General features: G+C 41.3%; 1 protein-coding gene across 1 annotated transcript in view; it reads right to left on the reverse strand.

Moving 5' to 3' along the window:
• The window catches only part of eipr1 (EARP complex and GARP complex interacting protein 1), a 49486-nt gene that overhangs the window by 7293 nt on the left and 15051 nt on the right, over positions 1–27142 (reverse strand). Inside the window, exons 5-6 of the mRNA XM_041061442.1 lie at positions 20786–20885; positions 13136–13272 (exon numbers count right to left, since the gene is read on the reverse strand). Coding sequence (XP_040917376.1) covers positions 13136–13272; positions 20786–20885 — 237 coding nt within the window. The remainder of the gene's footprint in view (positions 1–13135; positions 13273–20785; positions 20886–27142) is intronic.

Raw genomic sequence — 27142 nt, forward strand, 5'->3', positions numbered from 1 at the left:
GAGAGAGAATGATTCACAGGGTCCACACAAGCGAGAACATTCCCAGGCTGAATCAAAGCCTCCTCTGTGTCTGTGTCTGTGTCTGTCAGCGAAGGCCAGGCTCAATAAAGAAGCCGACACCGGCGGTGGTAAATTATAAAGGTAAGCCTCATAACGGCACAGCCTTGAGTTCTTGTTCGAGTGAAGTTAACAGAAGGACATGACAGAGGAAGAGAGACGCTCTGCGCATTGTGTCTCCATTTTTCCGGCCACCTCCACCTCCTTTCATCTCCTGTGCCTATACGTTCTCCTTGACTCACCTTATCTTCTGTCTTTAAATGCATAATTTAAAAAATACTATTACTTTTATTTGTTTCCCTTCCTTAAAACCGTGACACTTCTTTACGTATTGCCGTGGTTTCAAGAGCCAGATTCAGCTATGGTGATGGTCACTTCCCTCTTACTGTGAACTACAATTAACAAAATAAATATTCCCTGTTAGCTTTCTTTGACTGCGGTGTTATTTAAAACTGCACTGATCAATATTTTTCCCTAACACTGAAGGCATGGTAAGATAGAGATAGTAAAGATAGTTAAATATGACAGATGTTGCTAATTCGTGTACAAAAACCCACAGAGAATTATCACCCACCTCGGCACTCTCCCTCAGCTCCATGGAGCCCTTTAACATCTTTTACCTTTTGTTTTGTTTTTCTAGCCCACAAGCTCCGCTCTCATCATCCTCATTTCCATTCAAAGCTTGCAGATATTTTCGACAAAAAAAAGTTCTGATTAACCCACTGCATGCTTCCTACTCAGCACCACAACAGAAGAAAGCCAAATTTACTAACTGATGAAGAAATCCAAGTTAGAGTTTCTTACATAAAAAAAACTAATAAAGAAAGAAATAAGTAAGTCTTATAAAATTGGTAAACAACCGACTGTTGTCTAAACACAGTTGATGACTTTATAAAGTGATAATTTGTCAAATGTTATTAGTCAAATGTACATAATAATGCTGGTAGCAGGGTAGAACTGAATGCATTGGAGATTTGGGATAATTCCTATCAGAGGTCTCCCCCTGTGGCAGGCTGAAGTTGTTCATACTCAGAACAATAATGTGAATAGCTGTGGGGAAAAAAAAACATAGCAGTGCACTTTTGTCTGACCTGCACAATGTAGATGTAAATACAATTTAATAAAGATGACAGTAAAGGTGGAATTCTGGCCTGGAAACTGATGCAGAGACCTGATAGGCAGAGATCAGCCGCACAGCGTACACACTGGTCTTGTGGTTCACGGTCGACCTGATACGTGACGTGCTATTCAGAATTCAAACATGAGGACTTCATGGAGACAAATGAAAGTGAAATTGACTTCATGAAGAGGAGGCTTGTGAATTTTAGAGTGTAAGTTTATCGTTGGAGCATCTCATAAGAACTAGTCTGAGCTTCGGGTGATTTTCAGGTGAAAAAAACATGAAGCTGTTGCAGGTGTCTGTTAAAACTGAACCAAAAGTTGCAGAAAACTTTTCAGTGCTTTAAACTATAACCTGTATAACCTTTACTCCAGTAGCTTTTGATAACAACATTTTTGAAATTTTAACAAATACAGAACAAGAGATCCTCGACATAGTTGTTCAAAAGTAAAATCCTTTGCATAGATTACAGTGTTATTACGTAGGTTTTCCAGTGAGATGCCACCACAGTAATGACTGTGCTTGTTTACTTCTGCCTTCCACCTGCATTCTTCTAAATATGGCAACATGTCATCAGGATTGCAAAACATTTCATGACAAATCCTACATCTGTAAGCAGCCCTTACACACTATATTTGAATGGTTCTCTTAATATTAGCTAACAGTCTTTGTAGCCTCCTGATATAGTTTGAAATCAGCTGGGGGTCAGAGGATGGAAACCCATTTGAATAAAGTGGTAATTAATTGGATCTAGAGCTCTGCCTCCACCATTAATGCAAAATGAGACTGTGTAAAATAACGACTTGTTTTCTTCAACACCATTTCCTCTCCAGACTAGCCTAGCAAAGCTTAGTTTGGCACAGTTTTGTTCAGCAGAGTGGAAAGCCACACTGTTATTGCCCAGCTGGATGCCAACAGCAGCTAGCCAGCTAGCTAGTCACCCCGCTGATCATGTTAGGCAATTAACATGCTAATTAAAAATCTCATTAAAATAAGGGAGGTATAAGAGAATGACCTGGGGCAGACCGCTGGGCTTCAATTAGGTCAAGACAACTCAGGGACTGTGTGTGTGTGACTCTGAGAGTGTGTGTATGTGTGTGTGTGTGTGTGTGCTTGTACGTGCTGTTGCTACCACTAGACCGTGGCACTGGTGTTGGCATATGGAGCCTGACAGAAAATGTCAAATAACAAGCACTGAAAACACACATTTTTCATGGAGCTTGGAGTGGGGACACATACACACACACACACACACTCCAAATAACTTATTCCGTACAAATGAGTGTACATAAATTGATATCTGGTTTGCACATATTTCCATGTAGCCTGTACACACAAACGCTGATCCCTGTCAAAAAGCGTTCCCACCCTGGTTATAAGGATTTCCTTCAACATGTTACCTGGATATTTCAAGATTTCCGAGCACGAGCTGTGTCCCAGCTGCAGACTATATACAGTCATCACCTCTATCATGTGGGCACAGAACAGACCTAAAATCACTCCCCCCCTCCCAGCTGACCATTTTCTCTATCACAGCTTATTTTTCAGAGGGTGCATGTAAATGTATTGTTGAGTGGTTTCCTGAGTGGTTGGATGATATGACTGTGAGACAATAGAAAGTTGTTGGTCGACAGAGACTTACTGTTTATACCATGGCAGCGACTAAAAAAAATGAAACTGTTGCAGCTTTGATAAGAGGATTCAAATTCTTTACTTCACTTCAATACTTTTATTATTACAGAATTAGTCTCAGTATACTTTATGGAATATTTATCTATTTGTTGCATATATGGGGCATGATTTTAAGGACTGTGGGTCACCGTATATTTGAATATTTGAAACAAGCTCTTATCAACCAACAGTGTTTTAATGTGAGTCAACCTGGAACTTTTGGTGAACTTCAGTTTCACTCAAAACAGCAATTTCATGTGTAATTTTGAGCTGGAGCACATGATTTATTTACAGTGCTCCCTCCCTCTCCTGAATGTGACTCTGAGGTAAAAGGCGTGACCCCAGGCTGTAGAGTGGCTGGTGTTCGACTCGGCCCGCCGTGGAATGGGACGCGCCTGCCGCGTGAAAAGGAAATGGAGCAGGAAATTGGGTTAGTTTCGCTCATTCCCTCTCCGGTGTCTCTGTGCAATCCCCTCCTCAAAATTCGCACACACGCAGAGAGACACACACTCGCGCATACACTCCCTCGGCCCTGGCTAATAGTGGAGAGACCTGGGACTTTTTGTATGTGCGCGAGTGTGTGTTTGTGTTTGTATGAGTGCGGAGGATTAGAGTTGTGGCTGGCCTAAGCCACCAAACACACTCAATCTAAAGTCATCCAGCCAGCTAGGCTGAGAGTGTGAGTGTGTGTGATGGGGGGGGTTGATGAGGGGACGGGGGACCTATTACACACACTGTTAGACGCATACAGATAATAACATAAAACTGCAAAACGCATTCCCTAAAATACTGTTATATGTGTAAATACAGAAGAAGATAGAGGTGTGTAAGTGGGAAGCTACAAAGGTAGTCAGACAAGCACACATTTGGCCATCACACAGACACACACACACACACACACACACACCTTCCTGGCTTAGTCTGGGTGATAAATCTCTCTACTGAGGGGATCGACTGGAACACAGACGCTCACAGTCACACACAAACACACACACACACGCACGTCTCTGTTTCTATGACAACTGCTGTGGGGAGAGAGGGGGAGCAAAGAAAAATCGAAAGAGGAGAGCAATCATTTCATCGCTGATCAAAATTAAAGCCTGGCTTTGAGATGGAGCTGGCAGAGAGCGAAAGATGCATGGGAGAGAGGCAGGCAGGCATGTAGAGGGAAGGAGAGAAGGAGGGCGAGAGAGAGGAAGAGAGGGGGACAGTCTGTCCATGGATAGAAGTAAGGGATCATTACATCAAGCAACTTAAAATGATTGAGGGGGGTCCTTCATTTAGCATGAAGTGCTCACAAAAGTTGATGAGAGAAAAACTAATATCACAACTAAGTGTAAACTTAAATAAAAATAAAGTCGCATCCCCTAAAGTTAATTTTATTGTAATTAAAGAGGACTGAAATCAGTACTTATCAACAATACTGCAGCAATCATACTATCACAAGTAATAATGCAGAAGCAGTGTGTATGGGGCTGGAGTGATGAAGAGTTTGGTGGTGTCTTTTTAAACTTCACAAAATCATTTATTACATTAGTTTGTAGTATTACAGTTTTACATAAAAAAAAAAAAAAGTAGCCCCATTCATGTCTAACACTGTGTGGAAGCCAGTCCTGGATGCTGCTGATGTTAGAGGCTCTTCCCTGCTCTTGACTGGATTCGGGGCATTTGCATTTCAGCATCCAGCAGCTTTTAATAACACGACTAACTCGTTCCACTTTGCAATAGAAGAACAATATTGCTTCTAAGTCTTTTATGGATCAACAGCTAGTGAGTATGTGTCTTTAGCCTCAGTCTTGAGGCACAATATTTTATATGTAGCCACCAAGTGCATACTAAGGATCTGTTCTACTGGGTTCTCCTTATAAAATGTGTCAGCTGGAAACATAAAAAAAACTCAGCCAGAGACAGCACGTTCAACCAACACATGGAAACTAACCTTAGTTAGCTAGTTAGGTAAAGCTGATAAAATTTGTTATCAGCAGTTGTCATGTCAGTCGGCAACATTGACTGTTGACGCTTACAACAAGAAAAAAAAAAATAAATAAATAATAAAGTTATTTTTTTTAATTTAACACCATCTGAAGTGAAGGACCCAATTTTTCAAAAATTACAAATTTCAAGTGTCACTATTATCACTGTAAACTGTGAGAGCGGAAAGCTTGACAGGTGCAGAAGGAGTAAGCAAGAGGGGCGACGGGTTGCTATCATAAATCTAAAAGTATTCCTGTTCATTTTTATTCTTTAATATCGAGGTCTGCATAAGGTCATGAATACACCATTATGAGAGCTGCGGTGTGATGTCTGGTTCATGTCTACCGAGGGGGGAGGTGGGAGCTGGAGCACATGAAAAGGTTACAGATGATTGATTTGACAGTAGCAGGGTTCAAAAGGTCGCCCTCAAATCAACAGTGGCATATGGAATACCACTATTTCAAAAACAGCTGACATCTTTTGCATAAAGGCCTGTATTTGAATGTGAAATACGATTCTCCTAATAGGCAACACTTTTTGCATAATGGTGCTATATTTGAATATGTGAATAAAATATGATGGAAATTGCTTTTGAATAATAGTTTACCTTGGGTACCCTATCATTATGGCGTGCCGAAGCACTGCCAAATCTGTTGAATAGGTGCAATGAAAGGGCTGTTTTTGGTCAGGTGGCACACGGTGTGAGCAGGAGTCTGCGTTGTCTGTCTGGGTGGAGGAGTTTTGATGCAGTCTGCTTCTTGCCTTTGTACCAACAGACAGCTGGCTTTTAACCTGGACTGTGAAGGAGCAAATAGCACCACTATCAATCATGTCTTCTTCTTTTATGCTCTCTCTCTCTTTCCATATCTGCTCATTGTGCTCCCTCTCTGTCAGACTCTCTCTTTATCACACACACACACACACACACACACACAAAAATACACACCGCAGGGGATGTGTAAAGAGTCCATGCTTCACTGCAGCACTGCACTGCTTTTCAGTATGCACCCTGCAGTGCATGGTATGGCTGCAGGCCTGGCAGCTACTGCACAACTCTGTGTGTGTGTGTGTGTGTGTGTGTTTCTTACTCCTCACTGTGGGCTGTTGGTCCAAGAGGGAATTCAGGGGAGATGCAGTGTAAGAACATCTCCAGTGACAGGCATCTCTCTCTCTCTCTCTCTCTCTCTCTCTCTCTACATTCATATACACACACACACACACACGCACGCACACACACACACACACACACACACACACACACACACACACACACACACACACACACACACACACACACACACACACACACACACAGTGGCTAGTACTACATGCCTGTTAGCTAGCCTAATATTACTGAAAGCACCCCAGTGCGCCAGGAATGGCACATAGTTGGTTTTTCACAAACTATCACAACACTGTTTCTTACTTATCATTACTATACAAAGACATTTTGAAATGAGTTGTTACCACAGTACAAATATACACGGATGAATGCAATCTCTGACAGACAAAATCTAATTTAGTTTACTGATTTCAAACTTTATCCAACTGGGCCAATTACATCAATAAGATGAACTTATGCCAGTGGTCAGGAGGAAGACTCAGACCCCAGACTCCAGACCCCAGCCTAAATCTAGACAAAATCTGCTCCAGTTTTTAATCATGTAATAGTTACTACTTGCCATCACTGCCAATAGGCCACCATGTGCACCTGTGCCAATATCTGAGTGTAGTTTTTAAGGCTGTATCAGAGAGCACAGACTGCTGTGAGATACAAACAATACAACGTTTAAAAAACTGTTGTTACGATACTTCCATGAATCTTATCGCAGGAGTGCTGGTGGCTTACTGGATATAGATGAAACAAAGATACACAAGTAGCCCCGCTGTTGCATTCGTAGTTTTTTTTTTCCTTGGGAGCTGTAGTTTTTTTTCTGTGTTCACAAAGTAATCTTTTTTTTTTTTAACTTTATTTAAATCAAAAAGGTTTCAGTTTCTTATAGGAACTGCTGCAGTAAATGTAAACTGTAAAAGTAACTGTAAAGTTAGCGGAAGCCTAGATGATTCAGCTCTATAGTTTATTAATATTGTGTAATAAAGTCCTATTTGTTATAGCCACCATGTATTTTTTCTTATAAGAAATATACACTATTTACACGTTCATCAAGGGAACTCTTCAAAATGCTGCCAAGTGCTTTCTGGTGACTTATGGTAAAAGTAAAATATGACCTTTCAAAAATACATTAATGAAAAAGACCTTGCCTAAAAAAAAAAATCACAACAGCAGCTCTGTACAACAGGGATTAGTCTCTGAATAATGTAAAAGCCAAGGTACACTCCAAAAGACAAGCTGAGAAGAAGTGAAAATGTGTCAGGATTTTCCATTAAACACCGCTTTCTGTCCCCAATATCGGAGCTGAGTATTCCATAATTTACATAATGCTGCATATTACATCAGTACAAACTGGAACAGGATCCATATATGTTTTATAAGTACTGTTATCTTTATATTTTTTCAAAGCGCTGTGTGTCTGGGAGACAGGGTGCTGCAGAAACCATGCTCCTCTCCAGGGTGTTAGATAACTAGCTAGAGGTGGGTTCTACTGCTGGGCTGTTCTCCCTGTCCTTATTTCAGAGCAGTGCAGCCATGTTTGGGTTGGCAGAGTAGGTGACAAGCCCTGGGACTGTCGGGGGAGAAGAGAAGAGAAGAGAAGAGAAGAGAAGAGAAGAGAAGAGAAGAGAAGAGAAGAGAAGAGAAGAGAAGAGAAGAGAAGAGAAGAGAAGAGAAGAGAAGAGAAGAGAAGAGAAGAAGTGTTTGCTGTGTGTGTACTTTCATGTGTGCTTTTGTGTGTTTGTGCGGGTGTGAGGGGACACCTCAGAGGTTGTCTGAGGAGGCAGTGAGGCGTGCTGAAAGGCTGCCATCACACAGCTGCCACACCAACTGGACACACACACACACACACATACACAAAACCACGAGCAGGCCGCGCTTTTATGTACAGGCATGAGTGCACAACGCCACACAGACACACACACACACACACAAAAGCAGAAAGGTACACATAGCAAACAGCAAATACGGGCGGGCACACAGTCACTTGTCACATGCAAGTCACTTACTCAAACAGACACACACAGACAAATGTGACTCACTGCTCATTCACACTTGCAAGCTTTCCACTTGCAACCACTTCACACTTGTGCACGGGGTGTGCACGCATGAACACACGCACACAAACACACATTGTACGTTGGCTGCAGTCTGTGTCGGTCTGAAACCTTGGATTGAAGGAGGCTAAAGAAGGTTACAGAGATTCTTTCTGTTAATCGCTACAATGGACAAACGATGAGAAACCATAGAAACCACAGACCCATTGTTTACAATACAAACATCACCTGGAGCTATTCAGATGTTTGGGGTTGTATTTACAGTTTGCATTTTACATTTCATTATTCTTATGGCTTTTAAAGAAACTAACAGTTATACTCATTATTAATTCATCTGCTTATTGCACTCTGAAGAATGAGAAAACAGATGAAAAGGCCCATTATAATTTCCCATGGTCCAAGATGACTTATTCAGGTGACTTATTCAACTAGTTATTAAAACTGTTGATGATTATTTTTCTGTCAATCAACTTATTTAGTTGATTATTAGTCACCTATCATCATTATTACTATTATTGTTGTCTGTGAATGTTCTCATTCATCCAGGTCATAGTTCTCTCTTTGAAAATTGAATCGAAGGCAACTGGACTTATGTTTGTCTGGGAAGACGTTTCGCCTCTTATCCAAGGGGCTTCATCAGTTCGTATGCATCGGTCTAGATAGACCGATGCATACGAACTGCCTTCGATTCAATTTTCAAAGAGAGTACTATTATTGTTGTTGCTGTAAATACAAAGGCGTGCACCTCAAGTACTTCATAAGGACGACAATATATGAACAGGAGCATTTATTTGTTTATATCAAGATGAACATACTCCCTATAACCTATCATCAGCTTAATTATGTGAGCTATACCTGCGTGTCTCTGCTGCCTTAACAATGTGAGTTAACTGAGTTTAAGTTAAATCGTTAGTTCAATGTCATTTTAGGAGTTTTGAAAATGCAAAACTAACTGAGTTAAGTTAACTGAACTGTGGCTGTGACATTATGTCATTACAGACAGATTTGCTTTTCTTTTACATTTTCTCAGTTTAAACAGTTCGTTCTTTATTTGACATGAAGAACCTACAGCTGCAGCTGTATGAGCCATTTTATAACTGAAGTCAGTACAAAGACAAAATGCCAGACTGCTCCCAGTGACTTTGTTTAGCTTTGCTGTATGAGGGACTGAATTCATAACTATCCTATGGGACTGTTTTCATTTAATATGAAAGGAACCAACCATGGCTCACCTTTGCATGTATTAAAGACACACAGCAAGTTGACAACATGTCTTCAAACTAAAATAAATAAATAAATAAATAAATAAATAAATAAATAAATAAATAAGAGTCGCTGGAGAGATTTAACTCTCAAACAGTGCATGCTGGGAAGTATGTTAGTATGCTAGTTTTCTTTCTTTAAAAACTTCATTTAAAGAGTTAAGTGAATTATCAGCCGTTTATTCACTCAACTCATCATTTCATGTCTGAAAATTAAAAACAGACATTCTACACTGAATTCATTTGAAGTTCTATAAAGTTTAATTAAGTTAAGGATTCCACTAAATTCCTGTATGATGTTTCACATTGCAGAACCTTTCCAAAGATATCAAACATACATCATATCAGCTGAATTTTGGACAAATATTCAGACAATGATGCCCAGGTGAACAGAATGGAATATTTCCATTTAATAGGATGGTGAAATCCATAAAAACACGGGGCCTTCAACGAGGAGCTGGAAAAAGCTGAAGAATAATCATTTTCTTGTCAACTTTCAGTAAGGAGAAACAAAAGCGGCTGTATGTTATGGTATTAAAAATGGGAAAAAGTCACTGCATCTTAGTTTTGATCTTTGTGTTAAAGGCCACAGCGTGGTGCTCCCTCTAACGGCTACAGGTGTCTCTTCAGATAATAATGGTGTGTTTTCAGTATACGGATATCAAAGATGAGACCGTGGTCTCTGCTAACAAGCCCTGTGCTGCCACCCCCGCCTTCCCTTTGTGCCGATGGCCAAATCAGCACTGTTGCATCTTTCAAAATAGCACAGTAGGAGGAGAGTGGCCAAAATGGTGCATGCAGGAACTCTTTAATTTATTATGTGGCTGACAGGGAGTGATATCAATGATTCAGCTATCTTATCTGGGCCTGTGATGCACATCTTGTAAATATATTCTCTCACTCCCCATCTCTTTCTCCTTCACCCGCCACCCCTCTCAATCTCTTCAGCACTTTGCTGTTATCACGGCGATCGATAGCGAGGTGATTATTATTCCTCGAGCAGAGCCCACACATAGATGCACGCTGACCTCACTCACCACGGATCTCAGAAACACAGGAAACGCGAACAAAACACACACACAGCTAGAGGCTGTAAGGTGGGTTGAAGATAACCTGTAGTTACAAGGTTAATGTGTGTTACTACAATGCTCCATGTCAAGCAGGAACATTAGTGTTCCACCGGCTCGCACTTCATCATGTGATGAGGAGAGACACACACTTCATTAGATTCATGAACAACCACAGGACTGTAAACAGAATGTGTCATAACAAGACAAGGAAATTCACAGAGATTCCCTCTGCCAGTCTGACTGTTACCGCTGCTTTCCTTGCATTTCCACAGAGAAAATTATACCAGATGGACACTTCTGGTTGGAGAATTTGGATCAAAATTGAAGCATTGTGCAGGTTTTTTTTTCACCCCCCTGACTTTAATTTTCCTACTCATATCTTGAAAAATATTTCCAAATAACTGGTAAGAATGCGTGGCTGGTAGTAGCTTTCTAAGAGAAAGTCAAGAAGTAAATGTGGTAAATACAGGTTTTGTTAAGGAGCTCCAGATATGATTTGATTGCAGTCCTGTGGGTCAGGATTAGGGCTGGGTATCATTTGTAATTTGTTTTTTTCTTATGGGTGCCAGTACGATACCTGAGTTTTAGCATCTCACACTGAGGAATGTAAGCTATTTTTTTTCTGTGTAACAATATAAGCCACAGCTTTCAAATGCACCAGTGTTTAATTTTTGTCTTATCGTAATGCAGCTGCAAAAAGGTCCTTACCTAAATAAAACAGTTCAAAATGACCTCAATTATTATTTAAATGAGGAAACATCAATATATAAGTAATTAAAGAATCTAGCCAAGAATTCAGTGCTAGTTTAAACAGCAAGGCTTTGCATTACAGGCTATAAGCTTTTAATAAGCGTCTCTAAGGTAACAGAAACAAATGTGCACCCTGTAGTGGGTCACCACTGTGGTTGTTAGATATGAGTTTGTATACACAGTGAGTTGCTCAAACTTTTCTGTGCGAGCCAGAATACTGAACTGGTTTGACTGGGCCAGTATCCACAGACCTTGAGCCAATGAGCCTCCAGACATTTGTAAGAATAATTCAGTTTGATACCTGAAGCAGTTGCATCTGATTCTACTCTGATAAGCAAGTCACTGGTGGAGATGTGCCAGTAAACTGGTTTTACTATACACCGTGGAAACATTCAGAAACATTCAGGACACTGCCAAGAATTCCATTACCAAGGCAGTGTCTTCCTATTGGTCAAACACAGGCAGAGACACCACGGCAGGACCAGTGAGCCGGGCTCCTTCTCTGTCTAGCTATAGTTACCCTGAACTGAGAGAGCAAGAGCTGCATTTTAGAGAAGAAGAGAAAGCCCCCTGCTTTTATAAACATGCACATCACACTGTTCCTCAGGGGTCAGGTTTAGCTTTTTGTTGTTAGTAGTGGAGTGGACATAGGGAGCAGAGCAGCAGGCGGTGCTAGCAGCCCAAAATAACTGCGCAATAACTGTGGACCAAAAAAAAAAAAAACAGAAAAGAAAAAAAAAATTATGTTTTTTTTTTTTTGGCTCTACCTCAGATATTAACACCCATCAGAAATCAGAGGATTATGAAAACATGAATGACTGCAATGGGAGTCCACTAAAGCTGCAATACACAGAGCACTGTTCAGGTTTAATCAAATTCAAGGTAATCACAGTGTAAAGACATTTTACTATGTTCCAGCACTAAGTGTAGTAATTCAAGAAGGTTTGATGATTATCATCGTAATACTGTTTACCTTGAACAGTTTAACTTTAACCTGTTCATATACTGCAGCTCAGAAACGTGGTGTGTTTGGGGGGGGGGGGGTGGAAGATTCCTTGCTCTCTGCTGTGAACTCACATCAGTAAAGACTGTTATGTGAATATGGAAAGTAGAAATTGGTTTAGCGAGGAAATCTCGCATAAGGATCATAATGCAGGAGATTCAGATTCCCTTCACAACATTTAAATTAATCCATTAAATTGGTCAGTACCAAAAAGTACTCGAGTTCAACACCCAGACCCCCGTCATAATATGAAATAACATGATTCAATTAGATATCACTGAATACACAATACATTATTGAAATTGCATAAGATGTAAATACAGCTTTGCAGTAACTGGATATAATAAATATCTGCAGTGCATGTGCAGGCCTGATGTGGATTAGGGCAAAAGTTGTGACAAAACTCATTTGTAATATTTTCATTCAGCATGACGAGTCAAATTACATTCACATTTCTGTGTACAGCACAGAAATATCTTGTAATGACATGTAAACACACGCTGAGACTTAAGCTCTGGGAGTTTAACTTACATGACTCTTACATGACTCACTTCTGTCAGATTTAAATACCGGCTGCTGGAAAAAAACATTCGACTTGTTTGAAGTCAGGTGCATGTTGGAAATTTGCCATTTAAAAAAAAAAAAAAAAAAAAGTTCCTTAATACTGAGTGGCAAAGCTTATACAAAACATGCCTCATGTTGTTCTTTTTGAGTTTTCAATCCTCCATGCAACCAAAGCACTGCTTTTAAATTCTTCTTCCTGGCACTGGCTTCATGGCAGCCGCAATATTACTGAGCAGATGTGGTCTTATCAGCTGGGGCACATGTACTTCCTCAAATTTCCAGGAAAAAGATCAATACAGTGAAACAGGAGAAGAGTTTTTTTTTTTTTTAAAAAACACAAAAACAATGTGAATGCCCTTAAATAGTGGCCGTTTAAATGATCAATATCAGGATTTTCACAAAAGGAACCGATTTGAAAAAAAAAAAGAAAAACCACCTCTGCAGAATGTATATGGAATATAGTATTTTGAGACCAACCCCAGGAAACAGAGCTCACCTCATAGTGCGTAAGTCCCAGCCTCGTATGGCCGTGTCATTCGCTGTGGCGAGCTGACTGCAGTTGTGGTGGGGGCTCCACTTGCCCGAGGTGAACTTCAGCTGACCTTTGCCCTCCAGCGTGGCAGTGCTGGAGACCTGCAGCAACACAGCAACACCTTCATTAACATCTCTGAGTAGGGACGTGAATTTCACCCGAATATCTGCGACTGGTTCGGGCCAGTAATGTGCATTCAATCAGCATAATTAGGCATTGTTAGAAGTCATTTTCTCTGCAGGCTGCACTCAAGACTACATTTGTTCGGTATGACTCTGTAGTAATATTTTGGCCATTACTGGCAAACCAGCTGCCTGCAGATTTACATCATGCTGAAACACGTACGCACTCACTAACATGTCTTACTTCTAAATACCTGACTATTAATGTCTGGCTCTAAATGTGATTTAGTCTGATTCAGCCTTTGGTTTATGACCCACAACTAATTTAAAGCTGCAGTAATAAATATTTTTTTTATATTAACACTGGATCAAAGGACTTTGTGTAATGTGAGAGGGTTCACTCATTGTGACTAAAGCACAGAATACTGTTACCAAACTCAGAAGTTCCCCTCTTCTCTGAGCTTTTTCAGCAGCAGTAAATGCATTGCACCCTACATGTACAGCACCAAACAGCAGACAGAAAAAGTATGCAACTAGCTACAGAACATTAGCCTGATAATTAGACTAAATTATCTGAAACAACTTGTACAGTACGTCAGTCTCATGCATACTTGCCGGAAGTAGGAAGACGATGTTCTTTCTTACTAAGCTTTGTCTTGGTCAGCTGTTTCTCTAACTGACACACAGGCATCAATGTGAATCACTGAACAAATCAACAAACAAGTTAAGAGCTTTTGGAGCCAGGGTATGATTATTTGTATTTCTACTATATTCCAAAGTATCATTTTAAAACAGTACATAATATGATTTGTGATAACATACAGACAGACTAGCAGGTGAACATTGCAGATATTTTTCTCAGGAGAGAAAATAGAGTGAATGTTTGACACATATTCATCAGGTGAACACAAACCGTAGCTCCTGGTATGCTGCATGTGTGAACAGGCAACAACAGGTACAACATGTTAGCCTCATGAGCCTCTCAACCTCTTTACGGATTGTTACGCTACCCAAAAATGTCACCTCTTGTATTTTGGTGGTAAGTATGCAGTAATAGCTTATTTAAAAAAAAAAAAAAAAAAAAAAAGAATGCAAGAATACCACCATCACCATCAAATCTTATTCACAATCTCCCAGAATCTGTAATTAACATGTAGCTTTAAATAAAAACTAAATGCTCTAAAGGATGCATCCCTCTGTATATGCAGAGCCACTACTGCAGCTGCAGTAAGCTCCTAACTATGGATTAGTATGTTCTGTTCTCATTTCAGTGTCTAAGAGCATGTGACTTTTTTTCTGACAGGAGTTACACAGCTAGAACCCCCCCCCAGTGTGGAGACTGGGAGGCAGCAGCGTGCACCTTTCTCCTCTGTAACCTGCTGCTCAGTCAGCAGACGGGCTCTGACCCCTGGCTCTCCTTGGTCCCAAGGCAGAGATCTATACACTCTGAGTGATCTAGTGTATAGATCTCTGTATAGATCTGTACAGTAGAGCGCTCAGAGTTACTTATGGATCACATGTGGAGTTGAAGATGAGCCCTCAGAGCATTTTACTGATGAGTGCTGAAAGCTGAATCAAACTAGACCGTTCAGGCTGGATGAAACTCATTTAAATGTATTGTAATGTCTTTGGTATTTCAAGAGAAAAACATTTAACTGACAAAATGTCAGTGGATACAAAAATTAGAGCAGTTTAGCTGAAAGGCAGGCGGGTTAAATTGCAACATTTAAGGCTTTTCAAACAAGACGACATGCTTGTCATTGGATATTTATCAAACCTGCTACATATATTTCACAGGGCAACAATAAAGGTGAAATTAATCAAAGTCAAAACACTTCAAGGACTTTGAATCATGAAGCATATCACTTCATCAGGCTACTTTAAAATTGGAATCCAATTAATTCATCAGACTAGCTATGGGAATGATTATCGTACCCTCAGACTACGACGCATCTGACAATTCTAAAAAGCAGCATCGCACTGCTCCATTTCTCTCCGCTCTCTGACTATCTGTGGGTTCTTATCCTGATCTTTCTCCTTCTCCCATTTCTCTCTCTCTCTCTCCCCCATCTCTGCCTGCTGGAGCAGGGATCATCGATCGCCCCGTCACCGCACAGCTCCTTGGTACACTCTCATTATTTCAGCTAGAGAAGACAGAGGGAGAGCGAGCAAAGAGAGACAGGCCAACAGAGCAGAAAGGAGGGAGGGAGGACGGCTGAGAAAGAATAACAGAGAGGATGAAAGGAGGGAGAACAAAGAAGGTAGAAGGAGAGGAAAAAAAAGGAGAGGAGTCGAAAGAGAGAGGCTGAAGAAAGGTGGCAGAGCATGGGGGACTGATAAAATCAGACAAGGAGAGATGCAGGGTTTCCTCTGTGGCCTTGATGTAAAATTCCATGACTTCTCCATGAATGTTAATGATTAAATCAGAGTGCCTCCATAAACTAAAAATATTCTTGCTTCTTGGTTTATTAAAAAAGGTCATTTACAAGATTTTTAAAAGCATTTTTAATGTTGGTTTAGGTTTACTGAGCATACCAATCGCTTACAGACATGTTGAAACACGGCGTAAGAGACAAAGTGAAACGGCAGTTAGAACATACTGAGAACACAGACACTTGCTTTTAACTGTGTGCGACATATCCTGCGTCTTTTGGAGCACTGGTCGCACATATGAGTGAGACTGAGCTTCTACAAAACAACAATCAAGCACACGAACGGTGAAGGCAGTATTTCAATAGCAGCAGTTGTTGAAATACGATCCTCCGGACTGATATTGGCATCGTTACTGATTTGATTAGGTGGACCACCTATCAGCCGTGACATGACAATCCACATTTAATAAAGTTTCTATCTAATAGGAGTCCTTCTGCCACCGGTCACAATCAAATCTCTGACCCAAGACGTGCTTCTACTCTGACCCCCGAGCGAAGAAGAGCGCAATTTTACATAGTGGTCGCCCCCAATCAAATTTGATTGGGTGTATTTATGCATTTGCCCTTGAGAGTGGGATGGGTTTTTAAAAATATTATAATATTTTATAGGAAGAGAAAGGATGAGGACCTTCATATAAAAACACTCAGAGTGTTTTTTGTGACATATATCTGGCATACACCAAGAGGCAAAGGAGCATTTAACACAGGGGACACAGGACAAGATTTTTGGAAAATGCTTTTTGTAAGTCCACTGTCTTTTGAATAATTTTCCATTTAAACTGGGCTTCTGTGGGGAAGACCAACTCAAGACCATCTCCAACAAGAGTGTAAAAGGCCGTCCAACACGATCTGGCATCTTCCTGCAAAGTGACTCATTTGCAAAATTTGATGATAGTCCCCGAATTCTTTCCCCCGGACATAACAGAAGCACAGCCAGCTCCATGAACGGTGGGAGGCCTGGAGCAGGAGTCTCCCTCCTTGCGGCTACACCAGCAGTACAACAGAAAAGCCTGAGCGTCGTGCATCCCAGGTTCCCAGCTTTATTAGTGCACTAACCAAATTAGGAGCCCTAACAAGGCAGCACACACCACACTAGGGGACGCATTCATTTAGGACGCAAGCGGCACTAATGCAAAGCTATCTGTCAAATCGCCATGCATTCATGCTTTCTCCAGACTCCGGAAGAGAAAGTGTGTTTGTGTGCATGAGTTGTATGTGTGTGTGTGTGTGTGTGTGTGTGTGTGTGTGTGTGTGCATATGAGCAGATGTGCAGGACAAGGTGTGTGGGTGTGCCGTGAGCCAGCAGAGATGTTCCACCGGCGATTCTAATTGATGAGCCATGCACATGGAGACACACACACAGACACACAGACACACACACACCCATACACACACACACCCATACACACACACACAAACGCACAAATCTCACTTCAAACAATGCACACTGGTACGCTTATGCACATGATCCCCTCTTATATATGCATACACAAAGTCATGCAAACACCCACATGGAACACACACACACACACACATGCACACACAAATCTAGGCCAGGCCCTCCAGAGAGAGGAACATCCACACTGCAGCTGGACACGGCTTGAGATGAACACATCACCCTCTGACAGATAGAGGGAATGGGAGAGAGGAGAGCGGGATGAAAGGAGGGAGGAGGGAGGGAAGGAAGGAGATTAGCATTCTCATCAGCACTGGAGGAATTTGTCTTGGCTGCCAAATTCTTTCTCCTCTTTTTCATTCCTTTTCTCCTCATCAAGCCCACTCTCTTTCCTCATCCATATCTCCCCCCTCTCTCTCTCTCTCCCCTAATCTCCATCTTTCCAATCAGAGGGGCCCTTCATTGTTTCTGTCCTCCCTCCATCTTCCCTTTCTCATTATATTCCTTTCCTGCACATTACTTCCCATCACTCTCGTCCCCCCCTCAATACAGGATATATGTGTTGTCCACTGTCTGTGTCAAAGGACCTGATCAACAACCAATTTGACTCTCTGGTCCTACTCCATCTCACACTGAGGTCACTGCACAGGACACACACGCACACACACGCACACAGAATTGATCACAAGCAGAATAAATACATGTATAACAGTTAGAGGCACTGAGAGAGGCAGTGCAGACATACGTATAAATAATGTTTGAGCACTTGTCTTTCACATTAGTGTTGATTAAGATTAAATTAAAAGGATCACATTTATTTTGGGGTCATTCAACATTGTTCTACTTGTTCAAATAAATGACTTTAGCTTTGTGACATGGAGCATTATCCTGCTGGAAGTAGCCATTAGAAGATGGTGAACTGTGGCCATGAAGGGATGAACATGTTTGGCAACAATACTCAGATCAGACTGTGACATTCAGACCATGACTGATTGGTACTAAGGCCCAAAGTGAGACAAGAAAACATTCCTCACACCAGCACCACCAGCAGCAGCCTGGTGATACAAGGAAGCTGCTGCCTCATTGGATGGTTCTTGTTTCTGGCTCCTAAGTATAGTGCACCAATAAAAATGTAAATAATGACTGCAGCAAATATTCCACCTCTATGTGAATATTACAGTAGAGTAACATGTATAAAGATGTTTGCTTCATGAATGTAAAATCATAACATGTAACATAACATACAGTGAATACAGATACAGCCTAAATCATATGGTCTCTGTGCTTGTAGTAATAAATTAAATACATTTTACAGCAACTAATTTCTTGCTAACCTCAATTTGTAAACAGATCCGGAAACTATCAACATACAACACAGATGGAACAACGCTAACTTGAAGCTAATATCCATTTACAAGAGGCACGGCAGGAAGACATGCTAGTCTACGGTCACGTTCTGAAGGAGGATACATCAACAAGGTAGACACTTCATTCATCCTGGAACATGACAAACCTCCACAGTTCCATATTTGCATCGCATATTTTCTTCATCTGCCTGACAGTAATTTATTCGAACAAAAGCCAGCTCCATCTAGTGAACAATTTAGATCACTGCGTTTTTCTGTAAAACAGGGACAATATTCAATCACCTAAAATAAAACTTATCCTAGTGATTTGAACCTTGACTGATGTGAATGTGAATAAGACTTAATCAATAAATAACTGAGCACATCCCCGGGTGACAGAGTAGAAGACTCTGTTACGCAGCAAGGCGAGTATGTACATGACAAACTGTGACTAGAGATATTTCAAAAGGTCAGATTACAGAGTTCAAATGTACACACACACACACACACACACACACAGAGAGACAAACACACTTGTATCTATTAGGTGTGCGGCCCGGCTGCCCTTTATGTGAATCTCTCAACGAGCCCATGAATTACTAATGACCCATCTATATTCTTCGTCGCTCATGACTTCTAATGAAACAACACACACACACACACACTGATGAAACCATGGGCCGACACACCACTCTATTACTTCTTCCTCACACGCATGCAAACCTGACACACACCATTATCTTGAGTCTTTGAATACATAATGGGCATTTTAATTGCAAAGCTAGCGGGTTGGAGACAGGGAGTTTACAGTGAAGAGCCTCTTCACCTTGCATTAGGAAGGACACAACTACAAGTGAACTGACCAAAAGTACTTACACACAGCTCAGTTAGAGGTGATACTTTTATTTTTAGTCTATTAAAAACCATTATTGTGTGTTTCTGTAGTGCTGAAAAATCAGTTTCCCTCTCAACACAACAACTTTGTGGCAACAGGTGGTGTTTGTACCTTTTCACAATGCTCTTGCGCACAAAATCAAGTCCATTTAAGAATCTGTTTTCCCGGTATGGTTTGGAAGAATTTGACGTGCCTGCACAGAAGCCTGACCCCAAACCCACCTTGCACCTTTGGGATGAACTGGAACCTCAACTTGTGAGCTTAGACCTTATCATCCAACATCAGTGTCCCAGCACACTAATGCTGTAGTGGCTGAATGGGAGCAAATCCTTGCAGCTAGGTTCCAAAACCTTGTGGAAAGCCTTTCCAAAAGAGTGGAGGCTGTTAGCAAGCCATTTACAACCAAGCAGCTGCAGGAAATGTGTAGCTAACCTTAGAGACAAAACCGTGAACTACAAAGTCCCTTTTTCACATTCCTGTGTTAGCACAGCATCTGACGAACAGTGAACATTAGACCAATTAGACCAGTGAGAGATTTAAACACAGAAAAGAAAGCAACCACAATGAAACAAGTCAAATTAAGTTTTATTTTTCTCTTTCACTCGCTTCTTCTTTCTCTGCTTTCAGCTCTCCTTAACTCTCGCTCTTTTTCAATCTTCATAAACCACAGGAAGTGTGTGTATCCCTCAATTTGTCCCTCACAATGTTCAACCCTGCAAATTCCACCCAGATAACTCCAAAGGTACTAACTCTGGAGCAGAGTCTTTTTTTTTTGTACTAACAACTATCATACAGGTTCAATCTCTGGTTCCTACAATTAAAACAGGAATAAAGTTCCTTAGTTTCTTAAAAGGTTCCTGGTCCCCTTGGGAAAGTTCATCGGTGGAAGTGCCTAATTGCATTGATGGCTTTAGAATGAGATGTTCAATCAACTACCACATATGGGTATAATGTTCCAGGGGCCGCATGCATTTGGTCATGTAGTGCAGTTATACTCAATGTATAATGACAGCAACACTACTTCAGGGAGCTGTGGAAACAGATACAGTGAATGACTTTTCCCTTACTTATTAAACAAGACTATTAGTATCACAGTGGGAGAGACTTGACCAAAATGATATTTAAGGGCCACAGCTTGGAAACCTGACTAGACCTGTGTGTGTGTGTGTGTGTGTGTGTGTGTGTGTGTGTGTCTGTGTGTGTCTGTGTGTCTGTGTGTGTGCGACAGAATGAATAGTAGACCCTCTGCTGCTGTAGCAGTGAAAGGATGTTTGCGTCTGATAACACCGAGACGATATGGTGGTTATCAAATAATGAGTTAGCTATTGTGTGATATGGTGCGTGTGTGCCTGTGTATCCACTGTGGTTTACAGTGTGTGTGTGTGTGTGTGTGTGTGCGTGTGCATGCATGTGTGTGTCTTACCGTGGCCTGTGTGGAGCTCTCCTGCAGGTCCCAGAGTAGTGCATGGTTATCAGCCAATGAAATCACACGTTTGCCGTCCCCCATGGGTTCCCACAGCACACTGTAAATACACACATAAACACACACACAGTCAATTAGAATCCAGATGTTGGTCAAGCCTGCTGCAGTGAGGACAGCCCCCTCCTTCTGTTGAATTCCCCTCGGAGATAAACAGTAGGTTTAAAGAATAAAAGTTTTCAGACACTCCCAGGATCTGCCAGGTGAACTTCTCACCTCCTGATAAAAGTGTCAGGAGTAACACTGCACAGAAGAAGGAACTACCCTTCTCCAAACTAGTTTTCACCTGATAATGAAATTAATGCCAGAACCCTGAACTCTTTTCACCCTTTGTCACCTGACTGTGAATTTCACTAAGAGGACAAGATGAGACAAAGTTCTCATGGAACCAAGACAAAGACCTTATTCAACAAACTGAAAAACAGTTCAGAAACAAAATGATCAAAAATAAACCTAATGATCAGATGCAAAGATGAATGTATGCTGAACTAAATTACTGGGATTTGATTTTCTCAGTTCACTTTGGGAAATAAAGCAAATGAGTCTATTTACCAAAACTATTCCTGTAAGATGACTTAAGTCAGATTTTTCTATATTTCAAAATCCTCCCCTAATTCTCCTCAATTTCTAATTTTGCATGATTCCAAATCCATTTCATTGGTTACTAATCAATCCTTTCACATTTCGTGAGCTTCTGAAACCCAGACTCAGGAGTCAGTGTCATCACCAGCCAGAGGAGGTTGTTTAGTTGTGTGTGCAGTTTGTCATGTTATTTGATTTCAGCATAATAAATTACTTAAAAAAAAAAGAAAAGTGTGACGTTGCCTAGAGCAAGTTTGATTTTCATAAATTAGGCTGCAACGTCATTACTTTGCCCAGAAATTGACAGTAGCATAACAACTGAGTACTTACTGGCAAATCTAGCAGCCCAATTCTGTCAATCTAGTGTTCAAACACAGCAGTGGGATGCAGGGCTGCCTCACTGGTGTTAAAGAAGCGGTAGCTTTAACTGCATACTTAGCTTTGATTCTTCCCTACATACTATTTTCTGCAGAGTATTGATTCTGCACTGCATTCTCCCTTTAGTTGTAAGTCTCCACTTTGCTCTACCTAAAGTATGTATTCTGTGCGCAAACCATGGGGACTTAACCATACCTGACACGCAGGAACCCAAACTGTTGCTTTATCATTCCCATGGTGTTGATTGGATTACTTGTATGCTTCTGTTGTTTGTTCTTAGTTAGGATAGGTTTTAGCAGCTAAATGTAGGCAGAGACACAACTACATGGTACGAGAAAGAGGACACAACCCAAGTGAGAAAGCCACGCTTTTAACTCTGAGTTCTGTCGACTTTAAAAGCCATGTGTCAGTGCAGTCAGAGACCCAGTAATAAGCTAAACATAACCTTGGCCTGGAAAAGCTGCTATATGCTTGTTAAGGTTTTGATTTAGTGTGACTTTTCTGCTCAAGGAAAAAAAAAAAAAAAAAAAAATCTGTGTCTAATCTGGGTTAAAGGATGTAAAATGTCAGGGAGGTGCAGACGTGGTCTGACTGAAGGTTTGGATGTCGGCGCCCGTCACAGCTCCAAAGCTGCTGTCATTAGAGGTTTAAGAAATGATGCTATTTATTTAAGGAGTTCATCAATTAGACAACTCCATTTCCCTGGACTCATTTGTCAATTCGAAGAGGCAGCAACAATGCCAGTGTTTGACAGAGGGTGTGTGTTATAGAAAGTGAAGGGTGCGAGAGAGAGATAAAGAAATGACAGTGGAAAGGAAGGAAGACAAAGTTAAAGTTTGCTTTTGGATTTAAGCCAAGGTTCAAATATGCATAGTCCCATTAGAACGGTGGAGTGACGGGGGGGGCAGAGAGAGAGGGAACGAGGGAGGGAGGGACAAGAAGAGGAGAGCAGCTGTTTATAAGGGCTGTAAATTTGTGGCTGCTGAGGGACAATTTTTACTGTCCTCCTGAAGAACAGGAAGTCAGGCTTGGGATGTACAGATACACACCCCACGCAAGCATGTTTTGTCATATAGGAGGAAAATGCATTAACTTACATCAACTGTCTGGAAACCAAAGGGATAGTTTTGGCCCAGTCTATCGCATGAGCACATTTATATTACTACTACTGTGTTACCAGTTGCTGTAATCACTCCACCTGTTCATACTGACTTCCTGATAGCCTCAAGTCTCTTGTGGTTGTGATGAGTGTTCGCCTGAGAACACTGCGTTGCTATATCTAAGGAATTCCAAGCATCCACTGCATTATCATCACTGCCCATCACTGCATAGTTGTTTGGTAAATGATCACTTTAATACACTGGGTATGGGGCACAAAGCATTTCTGGTAACAAGCCTGTAGGTGTCCTCCAGTGGCCTAAGACAAGTTTAGAAAAGTTTTATGCAACAGAATGGTCACATTCCAAAAAGATCAAGCTTGACAGTGTCGTTGCACTAAGCCTGGCTCAGTGAGGGATGAGCTGAGTCATCCATTCTGACATTCACAAAGATGCCCTGAAAACGGCGTCGGAGTAACTTCTGCAGAGCTTTCACTCCAGTAAACTGACCAGAGTCGTATGTCTTTTGCAGAAATCCAGGCGGTCCACTTCTTCCTCATCAGAGGACACCTGGACGTAGTGAATGAGCTCAGCCATGGTCTACATTCTTCTTCTCGCTTTTCTTCCAGTAGCCAAAGAAAAGGCATGGATGTGATGATAATGGGTTTGGAAATAGTGTGTATTTACACCTAACTATTATCATCCCCTTCACCTCTCTCCTGACTTCATCTGGTGTGAGAACATCTTGCTCTAGCCAAAAGAGGCAGAATGGTGGGTCTAGTCGTGCAGACATTACGTAGACCACATCTCCAAATGGAAGTTCTGCTGTGAGTTGAGCTGAGTCATCCATTCTGACATTCAAAAAGATCCCCTGAAAACGCAGCTGGGGTGACATCTGCAGTGCTTTCACTAAACTGACCAGGAGACCAGTCGTATTCAGCATACTGATGAGGTGGCTGCTGAATGAGAGTACGCGAGGGAGGTGAGGCTTGTGTGAGGTCTGTTGTTTGAAGAAATGGGGCCAAAATTTCCACAAGCTCTTTCAGCTGACACCACTCTCCGGCTGATAAGCATGGGCCTTTATGTCCTTGAGCTTCCGAGAGAAAGTATTTAGGCTTTGAGGATCCAGGTCAGTGATGGCCTCTACAAGGCAGAGAGTTGTGTTCTTCCATGGTGTTGATACAGCAGACGGGATTCTGCGATTGGCTCCATACTCTGCCTCAAATGCTTCAGCCCACAGGTGCAATGAAGCAAACTGCAAAAAAACAAAATTTTTCACCTTTGCAATTGCACTGTTCTGAACTGTCCATCTCGCACAACAAGCTGCGATGAAAGCTGCCAGCTTGCCAGCAGCTGCTCCACGTCCTCCCGGTAATCCTCGCTCATTTCCTCCCATAAGTTCACCCTCTTCGCTCTCAGCTGTAGCCGTGGGGAAACAAACTGTGAAGGATTTCTTCACATTTGAGGAATTACCACAGATAACGTAATGTAACTTGTGCTTTACATTAAAGCTGACATATTTTTCCCAAAATTTCTCACCTATTCTTTCATTCCAATGTGTGAATGGCTCTTACGAGACCTGTCTGCAGTCTTTTTTTTTTTTTTTAAATTTCCATGATTTTACCCCAAAAAAGCCACGCATGCTCCTGTCAGTCCAAATCTGCACAGTCACAGACACAGTGTCTGTCTTTTCTTGTTTGGATTTTATTTTGGACTCTTTGTCTGCTGCTAGCTCACTCAGACACTATGATGATTTGACTTATTTACTTGCTAAGCTTGTCAGTTAAAGACAGAAGCAGGCTGCATGAAAAGATGAGGTCCTGTATTATGGATTCAGTAATGGCCTTCTGTCTGTGAAGGCCCTGGTCGTATACTTGCACACCTCTTCTCTGAGTAAAGAAAGAATCGATGTGGCTCTGTCCCCCTGCACTGGCCACTTTATTTGCTTTGTTAAATGAACAACATGGAAAAATAATTAGGTGACTATTTATAGTACTAAGATGAGGATGATATAAGTTTTCCAGGTGTAGAAAAACCACAGGGTTCTGAGAAAAGAGCTGGTTCTGAGCTAATGTTGCAGGCTTTATGTTTTTTCTGAATACAGAGAGGGTGGCTAAAAATGGATATAGACTAACACTGCTCAGAGGTAACAGGAAAATATTGCTAACATTATAAGGCTATTTTTCAATAATAGGTAAGAGTACAACTGTATTGTATAATTAAACCAGGTCTCCATCTAAACACATTCATGTGTTGCTGCAGCTTACAGTCATCTGTGGCTAATAATAGAGGAGGGAGTGACACTAAAGATTGTTCACAAGTCCCAAATCTCAAACACGTGTCAGGTCTCAAGTCTAACCCAAGTCTCAAAGTCACTTTGTGTGAAACTTAAGTGCGACTTGAGTCTAAGTTCCAAACTCGACTTCCCATTTCTGCTACACAGTCTTCATTCTAAGCATCAATATATTCTAAAGTACTGCTGAAGCCTCATATTAGCATCAGCAGTAGAACGATGAGAATTTATTTCCCGGAAAGCAACTTTTCAAATTATTCATCGTTAAGCTCCAGGTATATCGCTAGTGTTCTGTCCTTAAAAAGCAACAAGCAGGACGTATCCTTAACCTGCATCTCAGGAAGGAAATACAGTCTGTGGAATTTCACACTAAAAAAAGCTGTAAATTTGGAAGTTACCAAGATGATCTGGCTAATTCAGTCTGAGGCCTCATATTACCTCCAGCAGAACTTAGGAAAGAGTTTTTGCACAGAATAAGGACTCTGGATTTTGTCCATCACCTCTTCCAGTGAAGGTACACCACAAAGGGATTCATGGCCAGTCTGAACAGGAGGAATGATTACAGAGGCCGACAACTCTTCAATTAACAAATCGCATGTCAGTCAGTGTACGTCAGTGCATTATTTGAAAAAAATCTGAATCTAACCATAACCCAACTCTAAAATGTAATGGTTCACCTTACGAGGACCAGCTTTTTATCCCATAATGGAAGGTGAGTGCCCATAGTGTGTTTGTGTGAACTGATTTATGTCTCCACACTGTGTGATTACTATGAGCGCACACGCACACAGCTTGGTGGGGTATCTCCGTGCAGCATATAGACCTTATAGATGGAGGCTGCAGGATGTCAGACACCACCTCTCTTTCTTACACACACATACTCCCAAACACATACATCAGCATAGTATAGGACCACTGAAAATATACTCACCACTTTGGGATTTACACGCCGTATGCTCTCCTGTAGTATCAATTAATTCATGCAATATAGGAAGGGAGAGGCAGAGACAGTAAGGTTCGCAGTGTCTCATATTTCCTTCCTCTCTTATTAAGAATATAAGTTATGTGCATTTGACCTTGAGCTCTGAAACAAGCTGGCACACTGGCTACTGGAATGGTATGTAAATACTGCTGGGGAGAGCTATGGAGGTTTTACAGCCCCATATATCTAAGTCTGGGACACACCAAGCTCCACCAAGCTGTGTGCGTGCACACCTCTCTCTCTGTCTCTCACTCATCAGATTGTTCGCCCACTTTGCTGTGCTTTGCAGCCATATGAGTTTAATCCTAGCCCCTCATATACAAAGCCGACAACCAACACAAACACAGCATGTGCATGTGTGTCTTTCCTCCTTCTGGATGAGATTTCAGCATGGATACAGCAACACCAAGGGCAGTTTATGTATGTATGTGTGCGTGTGTGTGCTGCAGTTGTGTTGAGTTTTAGTTGTTTTAGTTGTTCAGAAGGTGGACATTTTTGCAAGTGGTTTTCGGTTTGTAGTCGAGGTTAAAGGATAATCACCATGTGTTATAATGTGGCTCTTATTTACATAGTCTTGGCCATCATTTGGAATGGTTATGATAATGATGTGCTAACTAAAGCAACTGCTGAGATCTGGGAGCACAGAGGCTTTACTACAAAAAGACAAGCAGTCAGATGATCCAGACCTGTTTAGCTACATTATCTATCTTTATTTGAGGGTCAGACCAAGTGAGTGCACCCAAAATGCCAGTAACTGCAAAGGAAAACCGGGCACACAGAGTGCTAAATATGGTAGGTTTTGTTTTTCCTAACCATAAGCAGTGCCTGAACTTACTGCCACTGATCAATTTCTGCAAGCTTAACCTAAACCCAAAGTTATCCTAACCCCAATGAGAAATGATATGAGAAACACTATTTGGCTCTGACATTAGCGAATCTCTCATCGAACCTTTGATGTCTCCTTTTCC

This window comes from Toxotes jaculatrix, chromosome 17, assembly GCF_017976425.1.
Source record: "Toxotes jaculatrix isolate fToxJac2 chromosome 17, fToxJac2.pri, whole genome shotgun sequence".
NCBI classification, from domain to species: domain Eukaryota; kingdom Metazoa; phylum Chordata; class Actinopteri; family Toxotidae; genus Toxotes; species Toxotes jaculatrix.